Source organism: Corapipo altera, unplaced genomic scaffold, assembly GCF_003945725.1.
Source record: "Corapipo altera isolate COAL_440 unplaced genomic scaffold, ASM394572v1 0, whole genome shotgun sequence".
Taxonomy (NCBI): Eukaryota; Metazoa; Chordata; class Aves; order Passeriformes; family Pipridae; genus Corapipo; species Corapipo altera.
In genome coordinates, this window is record NW_020884872.1 from 15,874,750 (window position 1) to 15,888,788 (window position 14,039).

Consider the following 14,039-nt stretch of genomic DNA (forward strand, 5'->3'; position numbering starts at 1 on the left):
ACACACAGACACACACAGACACACACACACACACAGACTGCATTTGTTGCCGATTCCTCCCTCGGATGACAATAAGGTGCTGGACAAAGCGGGTGAAGTGACCCCGGCTGCCAGAGCTCCTCCTCTCCAAACAGTGGCATCACCAAATGGCCAGAGAATAAATACCTGCTGTCGGTCTGGCATTGTCCGGACAATTTCTTACCATTTAGGAAACAGAGCGGGGGCAGTTGCAAAACATTGCGAGAGAATTAAATGCAATCACTAACGCTATCGAGTCAATCCCAGTTCAGGCCTTTTAAAGGAGATGATAGGAGGAGGCGGCCTTACGGCCATGAGCTTCTGAAACCCATCCAAAGTGAAGAATGAAAGAGGGGAAGAAAAATGTTATTATTGTGTCTTACTGACATGAGAAAAATAGAAATGGCTCCTTTTAGCGCAGTAAAGTTAGCAAGTGAAAAGCAAGCAAGAGGAAGGGTTAGGATCTAGAAGGGAGAAGAGTGAAACAGGGCTGTTAATTGAGGATTGCTTGTTTTTCCAGTACCTTTCTACTCCAGGGGGTCATGTGGCAACACTCAATTGGGGAGGGCGAACGGGTGCTGTTAAACTATAAAGGTGAAATGTAAAAAAAAAAAAAAAAAATTAAAATTAAAAACATACACAAAACATTTCTGGTAAAAGCACATCATTTTTGTCTGAATAGATTAGCATAAGAGCCAAAACAAGCAGAGATTTCCAGCGTTTCCTACCAATGGGTTTATTCCCCACAACAGAGTGGTTTGGATCCCTGTGAAGTCTGTGCTGATTTTGCTTATTCAGATTAGACAAAACTGCAGTGAAATGGGTTCAACCTCCTTGTACAGACATGCTTAAATTGTCCCAAGAATGCCTTGTATTGATTTGGTAACTCGAACTGTGTTCTGCCTGGAGCTGAAACAGTACAAGGTATGTATCCAATTACATTATAAGAGTAAATTATTTAATAATATAAAAGATTTTCTTGCAATTTTTTAAATTTTAAGCTATAAATATATATACGATGCTGATGAGTGATTTGTCAAATACATTGATTGCTGTGTGGTTTTGATTATATCGTTACTTCTCTGCAGTTGTGACCATTGTGTCAGGGTGACAACAGCCAATTGGCTTTTTGTCATTTTTTGTAACACTTGAAAGGACAGTGATGGCCACAAGTGCTGGGTCTTGCTGAATCCCTACACCTCCAAAATCCTCTTCTGGCAGAAACTCTGTTTGTTTGTTGCAATGTCCTGTTTTCGAAAGCAAGGAGTGAAGGAGGACTGACTTCTTTTGAAATAGGACATAAAACAAAAAAAGGAGATAAAGAAAACAGGTTTGTTGACTACACTGGAAATCTCTAGCACATGTTTCTTTGTGGGGGTTATTATGTCCCCCTGCATTGGTTATCAGACTAATAATGCCAAATAATTCTATGAATGTTTCCTCTCAGTCATTTTCAATCATTAGCAACACTTCTGTGACAGATTAACCACAAGCCTCAGTTTGAAAGACTTGCATTATACGGTCTACTCTCAAGAAAAAAAAGCTGTAGTCAGTCTCAAAAGGCCTAATTCTCCACCTTGCCCTACTCTCTTCTTAGATACACACCACCTCTTGCTTTGCCCTAGTTCCCATGTGCAGGACTAAAACCATGGGAAGCCTCCAGATGAGCTGCCCATAAGCCTTACAGGAGAGCAGAGAGGAGAAATCAAAAGAGGGCTGTTCCCAGTTAATATTTCCAGCTGGTTAGTTTCTACCCAGGCCAGTGGAAAAATAGTTCTTCCAAGCTGGGAAAAGTCCTTATCATAGGACGTTGGAGGATCTCTGGGAAGGGTTGAGGTAGGGGGAGACTAATGCTGATGACGTGACAAGAGTTTGCAATGTCCATGGCCTGTGATGGTCCCAGTCAGTGCACAAGGAGAAAAAGACAAGAGGGACCCCCTGCTCTGACCTCTGAGCACAGGTACATGCTCAAGCCACTCAGGGGAAAACCTCTCCAGGAGAAACAGCAGGACCTCAATTTTGGCCTCAGAGATAGCAGTGTGGGCTACAGTCGAGACAAGCAAGATCTGGTTACTGTCTGCCTGTCCTATCGGTGCAGTGCTTCCCTACACCCCCATGTGCTGCTCTGCCAGATGCCTCCAAGAAAACACCTGTCTAGTTCCACATATCTACAGGGATCAGTTGATGTGCCAAAGCCTCAGGTCCCTGCTTGAGCATGGCAGGACAAACTTCCTAGGTAGGTTTCTATCACTAAGAGTGAGGACAAAATAGAGGTGAACTGGTGAATTTTCAGCTTCTGCTGTCACAGTAGTGCTCCTGAGAAAGCTGGTGCTACCACTGCCTTGCCAAGGGGTCCTGAGGTCACCTAGTGCCTGTTCCCATGTGGTGCCTGTTGTCAGACAGCTGAGGCACACTGGCATAGAACAACAGCCTTAGCATTTCAACACCTCCATTCTGGGAGAAGGAGAGAACTGCTGCTTTTCAAAAGTTCTCATTCACTCAGAAGACCAGAATATCTCTAAACGTCCTGAGTAAATACATAATTAAGCAAGAAATTATTATTATATACCCAAGGCTGTTCTGGTCTGATGGGCAAATCTGCACTTAGGCAGTTTTCAAAGTGAACTTCTTTGGGTGGGTGTGCTTGGCAAACACCAACAGTGATAATCAATCCGTTAAATACAGAGCCAGAATACTTTACATATGCATTTTTCTTTAATGGGCTAAGATTGCTTTGAAACTAAACTGCTGTGTAATTGCTTGAATAGGGATTTATTCTGCAGTCACTGACAAATGTGAACGTTTTTATTTACTGAGCTATCCCATCAACCTCACTTGCAGAAGTGCCATTGTGCTCATGAAACTACCTTGCAGAAAAATTCTTGGTTGCATATGCACATGATTTGATTTCTCAGTGCTCTGCATGTCTTCAGTGTGAACTCTTTGGTTTCTGTGCACTACAACAAAATAGTCAGATGTCCAAGTCTGAACTAATCAACAGAGCTTCCTCTGTAGAGAGAGAAAGCAGTGCTGCTGCTGAGCAATTCAGCTCATCTTCATTCAGCAATTAACTAAGGGTGAGATGAAGCACCCCTGAACACTCTCCCCCACTTTTAGGAAGACCTTAGCATAACTTGCAGGTACCTAAGTCAGGATTCATGATTCACCCTTTTGATGAATTAAAACCTTAGAATATCATCTGTACAGTGACAAAGAAGCAAATCAGCAATTGACAAACTTGCCAGCCTGGGCAATTTATGGGTCTGCCCCATTTATTGTCCCGGAGCTGGGATCTGGAGGAGGAAATGAATTGGCCAATAACAGGACAAAAATGCCACTTCAGCCCCTTTACTGTTTTCCATCCCCCAAAGCTCTGAGATGCCACTGTTGTTCAGCATCTTCAACATACAGGGAAGACTAGTTCAAGAAGCATCATTTGTATTAAACCATGTACCTAGCCTGCCTTACCTATAGTGATATCATTACAGCAGATTCTGGGATTTCATAGTTAGTGAACAGGACATAAACACAAGAATAAACAACTCATTTTTCTGCAGGTAATTAAAAATGCCTTGGTAATGCTAAAGCCTCATCAGGAGCATTTATCCTCAACATGTTTGTTAACAATTTAGGCATGGTTGAGTTGATTCCTTCCCCCTCAGCTGTGTTTGAGCAGGCAGGGAAGGTGTTCCTATTACCTTGTAGGAAATATAGGTGACTGAGTCACAGCCCCCAGCAGCACAGAGCTGGTGCTGACAGTGCTGGCACAGCCTTGGCAAGGGCAGGAGGTGATTGCTATCAGTTGCTGCACAGTGCTATTCTCCAGAGCATTATTTTTGACTCCTGCTGCCTAAAAGTTGCAGCTAACAAAAAGCATAAGGGATCAATTCTGACTTCAGGATTCTATAGCACTAGGTGGGGGAAATTTCCCTCACAGGATAACCTTAGCTATAAAGGAAGACCATCAGCATGTAGCTCCAGCATCTTCAAGATTCATATATGTCCAGTGAAAAGAACACACATACAGTATGCTTTCATCCTGTGGGAGCACAGAAATAAGATGGACAGTACTCATTTGAAAGCAATAATTCACACACTGAAAAGGTAACATGTAGAACTAGTGTTCAATCCCACATTCATGTGAGTACACTCCTGACTCCTTCTGGGACTCTGGTTGAAACCTCTCTGTCTCCCTCTCTCTGCCTGTGAAATGGACAGCCTGCTGTTTCCTTAAGTCACAGGAGTTAAGGAAAATGGTATTGATTTACATATTGGAAAAACTAAAGGCCTGGTAAAAGGAGAAGAAATAGTAACAAAAGGCTAGCAGCTTTCCTGTGTTTTCACAGCACAGTTGACTACTTAATTAGAAATGAATATTTGTACCTATACAGCAGCTTTCCTATACGGTCAAATGATGCTGAAGAGAAAATAATGGGAATATTTCTGATGGTGTTATTTCTGCTGCCAAACACAACCCTGCTCACCTGCCTGCTCCCAACATTTATATTTCTGGATATTTCATTCTCAAGTTTTTATTTTATCTGCCTGTGGGTGTTTTCTTTTCTTTTGGAACATCACAAACGCAATCAGTTAAAGTACTGACAATCCTTTAACAGTCAATGTACTGCTCCAATGTTTTGACAAGGTAAAGACAAAAATAAGACATGTTTTGTGACAGAAGTCATACCACATGTGGCATTCCAGCAGACAAAGGTACAAAATAAACATTCCATGATATTAAGCTCATTGCACAAACAGTGCTATACAAGTGCAGTCTGACAAATAATGTCAGGTAGGTTTTATTTCTAAATAAAAGGGATACAGGCACAATTTGCACATAGGAAGTGCATAGCCCAACCCTTGCCTGGGCCTTAAGTCACTTGTTTTTTACTGAGACTTCATGTGGATTCAGCACAAAACTGTGTGAAAGTTAGTTCATTCAGTTGTGCCTTCCCTTTGCTGTGCAAAGCATCCTAAAGCAGACTATAAGGAATATTTGTGAAATGGCAAGGAGATGAAATAAAGCTACCTGATGCATTATTTTCTGTTCACATTTGCTCTGGCAGAGGCCTTAGGGAGAGGAAAAGCCTGTCTGGAAAATAATCTCCTGCTTCTTGTTCCTTAGATTTCTGATCAGATTATAATTATGAATAAACTGACACTGAAATCTGTGCAATTTTGAGTGTAAATTTCCAAACACTGAATTCCTTGCTCCGTCTCCTTTGTTTTATTGTAATAACTGTGCCACATGGGAATTGAGAAAGTATGTCCCATAACATTCTGAACTGGAATACTAAAATTTCATAGTCTGGCTGGCTGGAATTGGGGAAACCAGAGAAAGAAAAAATGCAGAGAAATTTAAAGAGAGAGCTGAAATGCAGTTGGAATGACACAGCATCTTCACACTCAGTGACTGGCCTCAGCAGTGCTACAGGCAGGGTTGTCATGGGAACATGTGTAAAAAGTATTTTCCTCATTTTAACAAGTCCATAACTTCCTCATACTCTCCTCAGATTATTTTTGGTTTGAGCTGGGTTTTTTTCTTCATTGGCAAAAATGCCTGAATGAGTGATACTTGTAAATGCGTTTGGTTGTAAGGTTCTTTTGTCTAGGAAGAGACTAAGTGTGCTAAAGTTTTTCAGCTTTAAAAATGAATGACTGAAATGAATAGGAAAGTACAGTCATGTCTGCAAAACCATGAGGGGCATGGAAAAGGGGAATGAGGGATCAAATGCTTACTGTTTCTCGTAGTCTGAGAACCAGAAGGGATACAATGAAATGATGAGGTATCAGGTTTGAAACAAACAAAACCTACATTTTCATACAGATTTTTAAAGTCATTGTCACAGGATGCTGTTGATGGTAAAGACATAAATTTACTAAAAAAATTGGACTAAATGAATCTCAAAGTCAACACAGACAAGTTACTTGGTGGCTATTATTCTGTATTTGCTCTCTGGCTCAGGAACTCTGTAACTATTTTCTATATGAAACTGTAAGAATAAATTATGGGACAATAAACAGCATAAACCATACCAAGTTCTTACGCTCTTTCCTGAAGGATTCCCTTCTGGCCTTTGAGCTAAGTGAACCTTTCAAGAGACAAATCAGGGCATTTCCTGTAACAAGAGTAGAGACTAAAGAGCCTATGCCATTTCTAGTTCTCTACTCCTTCTCCACAACAAAACAATCTTGTAATGGAACAGTCCAAAACATCCCTCCAGACCCATCTAGGTTGGCATTACTTTCTTTGGACTTGAATTCACTTAGCCTTGCTTGGAATTTGTGGTACTTTGACATCTTCCTCCTTGTAAATGTAGTTGCACTTAAAAGCTAATCTTCATCTGTTGTGACTCCTTTTCTCTAACTTTATCATAAAATATGCAAGATCTTTGGAAGAGTTCATAGCCACCTAATTGGTAGCAATAAAAACAGCAGCCAGAAGGTACAAATATGGAAATCTTGACTGGTCTTAGATATAGGTGACCTGTTTTTTCAGTAGCTTTCAGCAGCAACAGTTTTCACAGGTCTCACAATAGTAATTCAAACATTTCTCAAAATCAATTTTCTTATTTCAATACTGTAATACATGCATTAAACTTAGATACTCAGTTTGGAAAAGTCAGATCTGTAACTTTTAAAAATTTCCCAGCTTCCTGTTGATCCCTTCCTAATTTAGAAGAAACACAAAAAGGGTTTTTTATTGTTTAGTATTGCTTCCTTCAGCACCTTTCCAATGCATAAGAAGAATGGAATACACAACAGACTGCTATGCTATGAATAAACATTCTTGTACATTTAACATCTTTAGTTCATTGATGTCTAGATGATACAATCAACTGGAATCAGATATCAAACATTACTAACAATCTCTGAAGCAGATATACTTTTGCAGATGTCAAAAAGCTTATGCCAAAAAGGGTGAGCTAGGCAATTACAGCATTCGCAACTTTCTCTTGTAATGGTATCATTAAATCATGAAGGCTGGCACAATATCAATTAGCTACTCATTGTTGCAGTGTCTTGTAAAAATCTCTGATTAGCCTTCTGCCAGAGAGAGCATTCATGTGCAGCTTCATCTTGTCTTATTCTCTTTAATTTTTAAGTTGCCTCATGAACAAGGAGTTTTCTCAGAAATGGCTCAAGGCACTTTGAAGTATTCTGGCCTTGGTGTATTTGCAATTACCAAAGCAGAACATTGCCAGATGCCTTTAAATCGATAGAACAACAGCCCTCCAAGCAGCTTGTTTGCTTGTCCTCACGGGAATACTGAACCTGGTTAGCTTCCAAAAACAGTCCAATATGGGTGGGCACAAAGCTTAATATTTTCCTTCTTTAAAGAAAAAAGGTGGACTTTCTGATAAAACCAAGACATCTGCATTCAGCATGACTTAATTTTGTGAACTAATACAGGACTTAGAGGGTTAGTCTCACTATTTGTTATTATTTTGTGGTCCACAGATGGAAGTAATGTCTAAAACACACTGGTTGTTTTCCAAACACAGCAAAGATTCTGGCCTTTCATCACTGCGTGTGCAATTTCAAAAGAGATGCCTCATTCTCCATCTGATACTAAGAGAGCTTTATGTTCAATAGACTGTTCAAATTCTTATCTGTAACTGGTTCTGATCCATAAGATGGCATTGCCTCCCCTTTACCTTTTAATGATCCTACAACAGTAATAGCTTTGATGATGGCTTAGAAATAGGTAAGTCTGTTTCTCCTTTCTGTCTTCCAGCTCTTTTCTATGCTGTCCCTTAATATCAGGATATCTTCTTTTGGTTGAATAATGAGGCCTGCAAATCTAACAAGTTCAAAGCCTGCAGTGATGGTGATGCCTTCCTCAAAATTATCCAGATAAGCAGTCAAAAAGCCAGAATAGTCAAACTAATCAAAACCTTATCATGCATTTCATGCTTTTAAATGAGAAACAAAACTTTTCCTATGGGCTGATTAGCTGATGTTTTGACCCATGGGCAGCTGTGATTCCTTTACATTGACTCCTCTACACTGTGACTCCTTTATCATTATAGTATTTAAATATGGTTAATATAGTGGATTAGGATGAATGTACTTGGACTTTTTAAGCTAAGTAAGTGATGATTTCGTAGCTACATGCTTATAATGTACTCACATCTCTGGAGATGCCAATGTCTCTGTACTGGCACATGCAGGACAGATTTATCCCTATCCCACTGAGGCCTGGCATTAGACAAATGTATCACTTAAAAGTCAAATCCAGGTCTGACTTGTGGAATTTAACCAATACAATGGCTCTTAGCACAGGGCAAAATGTAGCTACTTTTGTGGGTCAAACACCCAGAGTCACAGAAGTACCAAAGTCCAGCTGAGGCCAGTGGGAGTTACAGACCCAGTCAAAGTTGTGGATCTGACGCATTTCCTTTAACAATGATAAATACCATATTATCAACACTAATATGATTTCAAATTAGTGCAGCAGTGTGGCAAGTCAGCACAGACATACAGGACCAGATCTTCAGCTGGACTTCCCGCTTGGCTGGCTGGAAGGACACGTGTGAGACATGAAGCATCTGCAAAAACTGCATGGAGATGGACACTGCAGAACAGGGCTATTGCCCACACATACAAAGAAAGTGTAGCTCCTTGTAGCAGGAGATGTGCTGCTGAACCTATCTGCATACACACAAGCCTCAAGCCAGCACTCAAAGACCTTGAGTTCTCGGCTCCTGGCAATGCTAATGCCAGGGATGAAATTACAGCACTTCCTGAAATTATAGGAGGGTCCTCAAAGTGCTACCTATAAAGAAGGAGTGGAGAATGTGAAGAACTGTGGAGGAGTGTGTGAATGAGAGTGTATGTCTGTTGACCATGGGTGAAAAAAAGAGGTTTCTCAATGGAAATGGCCACCCTGGGGCTGGCTGCTGGAAGCTGTGACCTGAGTTGTGCTGCTGATAGTCTTAAAGGTCAGCTGTGTTGTACCTGCATAGGCCTGGGGAGGGGGCACTTGTGAAACACTGTCATACTTATGTCCCACCATGCTAATAACGTGTTTGTGTGTGATAGCTGTAGTGAAAGACTTACTGGTAGCAAGTGCCGGTCCTTTATTGCTTGCCTCTTTTGACTGCAAATTGCAGGGAAGGGAGGAAAGGGGGGAGCCACCACAGCAATGGGGCCTTGGACTTTTTGCTCTCTGTTATCACCTCGGCTTCGATGTTCTGTTTTGGATGAGAAAGAAGACACGAGTCTTTCAGAGTGTTAAAAACATACAAATATCTCTATTAACAACACAACAGAGACAGGGACAGGACAGTGGATTCCAAAGATGAAGGTTCTCCTCTTCCCTACTGAGTGGTGCCTATGATCCCTGTTGCAACTGAAGGGGACAAGCAGTTACTGGACATCCATGTGCCCAGAAGCACAATGTCCATACAACACACCCCAGCATCTTCACTGAAGTTGAATTGTCCCCAAATGAGATTTATACTCTTTATCCTAAGTGACAAAGGAGCTACTTTCTAGGCACTAGGGACCCAAGGCCTCATTCCCAATGGGAACCTGCAGCTCCTATTGCCTTGAAATGTTGAGATGCAGTAATGCCTGCACTCTACCCATATAAAATATGCCCCTCTGAGGAGAAGGAAAGAAACACAGCCCCAGATATGATTTTCTTCCCTGGCTGCATGGCAGTGCTAGATTCTGAGCAGACTCAACATCATGAAAGTTGTTGCAGCGGCAGGACTGTGTTCCATCATGAAGGACATCATCCTGGAAAAGTCAAGATATCTCCACCACAGGCCCACAGGAGTCTCCCTTCACCATAGGCACACAATATACAGTCCTCTTCCAGCATCAGTTCTAAGTCTCTGAAACCTTCCAAGTGAACGGGACAATGCTCATGGACTTCCCATCTCTAATTTTAGGTGTCAGTCAGACAAATGCTGTTTGCCTGGTGTGCTGCTAGAAGGAGATAATATATTCACCTGATACACATAGCTAATGTCCAGCCAACAATGTTTGCTGCTAGCATAGCTGTTTTAAAACCTAATGTTTCGTTTTAATTGTTCCTGGTTAAACAGATAAAGAGATAATGAAATTCTGTGTTGAGACACAATAAACATGTGTAGGGTAAATTTCAGATTATAATTTCATTCCCATACATGCAGTTATTTGGAAAATATGATAAAGCAGCACATGATGCTTGCTCAACCTGCACAGCTTCTGTTAAATGTGCAGGATGGGACATTGCCAAAACTGAGGTTTGTACCTTTAAAATGATGAGACATTTTCTGACAGCTGCCTTCCTGTGCTGCTGTCAGAATTTCTCCTGCCCACAAGATGGCAGGCAGAGATCAGCCTGGTCGTGGGACAATTGCAAAGCAGAGCTGCTGAGAACAGAAAAGAATTTCTGCTCTACTCCAGCACTACTGTGGTTGCAGTTTGGCTGTATTGTTATCTGCAGTGCTATGAAGACATACTGCACCCACAGTATGTTCTTGAGCTAAAATCTGCAGAGACAGTCAAATGTGGTAATTAACTGGAACATTTTATCCAGATAACAGATGCTCTGCAGATCTAAGTAATCGATTATTATTATAAGCTAATAACAATAATAAATGAGCAAGGCAATTAGAGCTGTTGGTGCAAAACACTTCCAACACAGGAGGCTGCTGCTGAACATTTTAAGGGTGACCTGCATGGATTTTCTCCTTCCTTATGGCACAGAAGAAAGACAGGCTAGTTTGCTTGCTTTGACTTGCGTCCTGGAAAGAATTTTCCCTTCGTTAGGTTCCCAGTGAAAACTGACCTTTTCCCATCTTTTGCCTTCTTGTAATCCTGCTGTAAGACCATCCCAATGTTTGCATCTAGTAAAATCCCTTTATGGCAAGGATGCAGGAGCCTGACTATGAGCCTGATGGCTCCTGCTTCCTCTCTGTGTTGCATGATTCGATTTTGAGGCTATAGCTCTCCAGTTTGTTAGGTGATGTCAGGAAGTGTTCCCCAGTCTGGGAACAGGACACTTGCCCAACTTTTCCAAGCTGTTCACCTGGCTTTCAGCTGCCACCCCTGAAGGACACAGGTATCCTCCAGTATCATGCTTGGAAACCCTGAGCAGACAGCTCAGTTTTTTGAAGACTGTAATACTGCTGGACTCCAGTTTCAGCCCTTGGGAAGAGGGGTTGGAACTGGATGATCTTTAAGGTCCCTTCCAACCCAACCCATTCTATCATCCTATGGTTCTATGATTTCTTAGCCTGAGTACTAAGACCCAGTGGAGACCAGTGCCCACAGTTCTGTGTGCTTGTGCCTGAGCACCCTTCTACTGCCTGGAGTGGACCATGGAGATGTGTTATGTGCCTGGAGCCAGAGAGTGTGTGAGCACCTACCTCTGCGCAAGGCTCGCAGGTGCTGCTTGGCGTGATGGTGCAACTCCTCCACACAAGGTGGTCTGGTGGAGGGGAGAAAGATGTTTCTTTGCTGATGCCAAGGTGCTCGGTAATAGACACTCAGTTTGCTCTCTGCATCAAGGTTGGAGACAGCTGTAGGATAAAAACAGAATACGAGATAAGCCTTCTAGTCTCTCTTACATCAACCTAGCTGAAAAGCAAAGGTTCTTGCTTGGAATAGCATTGTCAAGAACAAGCACTGGGGTTGTTATAGCACCTCTCCTCCCATCAAACAGCAGTGACCATTATCTTCTCTGTGTTGTCATGTTATACCACTTAGCATTTAGACAATGGCCTTTTGCCATATTGCAAATGTCTTTGTGGAGGCAAGCAGGTGAAATGATACTGTATTGGTGTTAAATATATGGACCAAAGGGATAATAATTTTATAGACAGCAAAACGAAAACACAAAGAAGCTACGCAACATTTCCACAGTGACATTTTGAGCAAGTGCAGTGGGAAGAATAGGTCTTCCATTCTTCTACCAATATGCTCTTTCACTACATCATGTTATGCCCAACTAGTTTCTGACACAGGCTGCTACCTCGCTGCCTTTCAGGGCATAACGGCTGAGATTCACTACCCGCCCTGCTGAGCAACTTTACTTGTCACCTATCAACAGAGGTTCTCTTAACAGACAGGGACTTCTGAGGGACAGGAACTCTTCAATTCCTCTAAAGAGAAATCCCAGAAGTCTGCCTCTGAAAATTATAAGAATCAAGTCCACTAAAGGTTTGAGAGAATTTCTCAGGAGTGCCGGTATTCTTGGGAGATGTGCCCAGCCTCAGTGTACACAGCAGATATCTTTCCAAGGGGCAAAGCAGGAGCAGAAGGCCATGGGAGATGCCAGCTCTCTGCCCCAGCCAGCCACAGGGAGCAGGCTCATCCCCAGCCCATGTAATGCAGCAGACCACATGGCACATGCTCAGGTATAGTACTGGGCTTGATCCTTCTACCACAGGCAATACATACAGTCTCTCCAGTCATACTTTCTTTTAATGCCAAGGAGATGCTGCAAGTGTTTTGCTCACAGGACAGCACAGTGCAACACAGGTGGGCTAGCCTCATGCACGGGAGGAAGGGTAGTGAAGGTACCTCCTGGGGTTCCCTTACCAATCAAGAGCCAAAGAGCCAGCATACCTTGGGTTGGTCCCCTCACCAGCCACACACTCCTCTCCTTTGCACATTTCAGGGCTCTCATCCACTTTTTGTGCTTTTGCACTCTTTGGCCCTTTTTTTGAGGGGTAGCTGGTGCATCATGTCAGAGAACAGCTCTCTGGTGGACATGCTTTGCTCTTTCTGGTTTTGTTGCTTTCTTTAATGCAAAACAATATTCACTGAGACTGAAGGCATACCAGTGCTTTGAACAGAGAAAGGGACTGGAGAAGTACAGTAGGAGAAGAAGAAGGAGGGAGCAGACAGAAGAGGAGAAACCTAAGAACCACTCTGCCATGTGTGGGATGACGACAGACTGTATCAGTTTCTTTGATTAGAAAAAAAACCCCAGTTCACAGAACTTTGTAGGTGTCATGATGGAAGTGGTGGTATAATATGATGAGAGACCTGCTGGAGTGCAGGTTCCCAGAGCTTCAACAACACTGAAGGGACCCCAAACTCTGCGTCCAATAGGCACCCTTTATTTGCTTCTCAGTGGATTTTTGCAGGTGGGGTTTCACTCAGTTTACAGCACGTTTGCAGTGTCCATGCAACTGGCTATGATGTCAGTGCAAAGGATGGTACCAGGGGGAGAAAAAACTGATTGATAGTAGAGGGAGGTTGTAGGATGAATGACCACAACCTGACGGTGTTTGTTTATCAAGAGTATTTACTAATGAAATTATTGACATTGTAATAACATAATGTTCCCAAATTGCGGGCAGAGCTTTTGATGTCTTGTCTGTCTGTCACCACTGTAGTAGGGGAATACCTCACTCATGTGAGATGATTTTGTATCTCCTTTACCCATTACAGAGCACTATGTCTGTTTTACTTACAAGGGACTGAGACACAAAGCAACTTGCCCTGATCCCGTTCTGAGCCACACCGCCTCCTTGGGAATCTCAAGTCAAGACGAAAATTTGTAAGCAATAGTAATGATACCCCACCCATTTTTTTTGTTGCTGAGGGCATGTGATATTCATGATCACAAATTGTACCCTGGAGGCTAATGAAATGACCGGCACAAGCAGTTCCTTCCTACTCCCAGAAAAATCTGTCTAGACTGAAGCACTAGTAGTTGCCTGTGACAGATATCATTAGGTGAGTGGAAAGTTTTACCTACTTATGAAATGTTCAGACATTTCATCAGACTAGAATAGATTTTTCTGCAAAATTTAGCTTGTAGAAAGCTCTTCTGACTTTGGCAACAGTGTTTGACATATAAAAGTAGGAGTTGGGTTAGTATACATACAATTCTGCTACCCATTGACTATTGTAGACACACACTGCTGTTCACAAATAAAATAGCATAACCTCTTAGCCACCCAACAAGTCTCCCTTAGCCAGCAAACCGGGCAGAGCTGTGCATAGTGCTGTCCCAGAAGAAAAATAAAGCACAAATACATTGCTTATCTTCAAATAAGAAGCTTACAGTA

The 14,039-nt window shown here is 42.2% G+C and overlaps 1 protein-coding gene across 4 annotated transcripts in view; it reads right to left on the reverse strand.

The window, feature by feature from the left end:
- Positions 1-14,039, reverse strand: part of NHS (NHS actin remodeling regulator) — a 257,519-nt gene that overhangs the window by 15,060 nt on the left and 228,420 nt on the right. For 2 of the 4 annotated variants that reach the window (XM_027638147.1, XM_027638163.1), the window contains exons 2-4: positions 11,385-11,537; positions 9,082-9,215; positions 542-604 (exon numbers count right to left, since the gene is read on the reverse strand). In XM_027638147.1, the coding sequence (XP_027493948.1) occupies positions 542-604; positions 9,082-9,215; positions 11,385-11,537 (350 nt within the window). Of the gene's footprint in view, positions 1-541; positions 605-9,081; positions 9,216-11,384; positions 11,539-11,919; positions 12,015-14,039 lie in introns of those variants that run through there. The other 2 variants (XM_027638168.1, XM_027638156.1) reach the window with 2 other exon arrangements.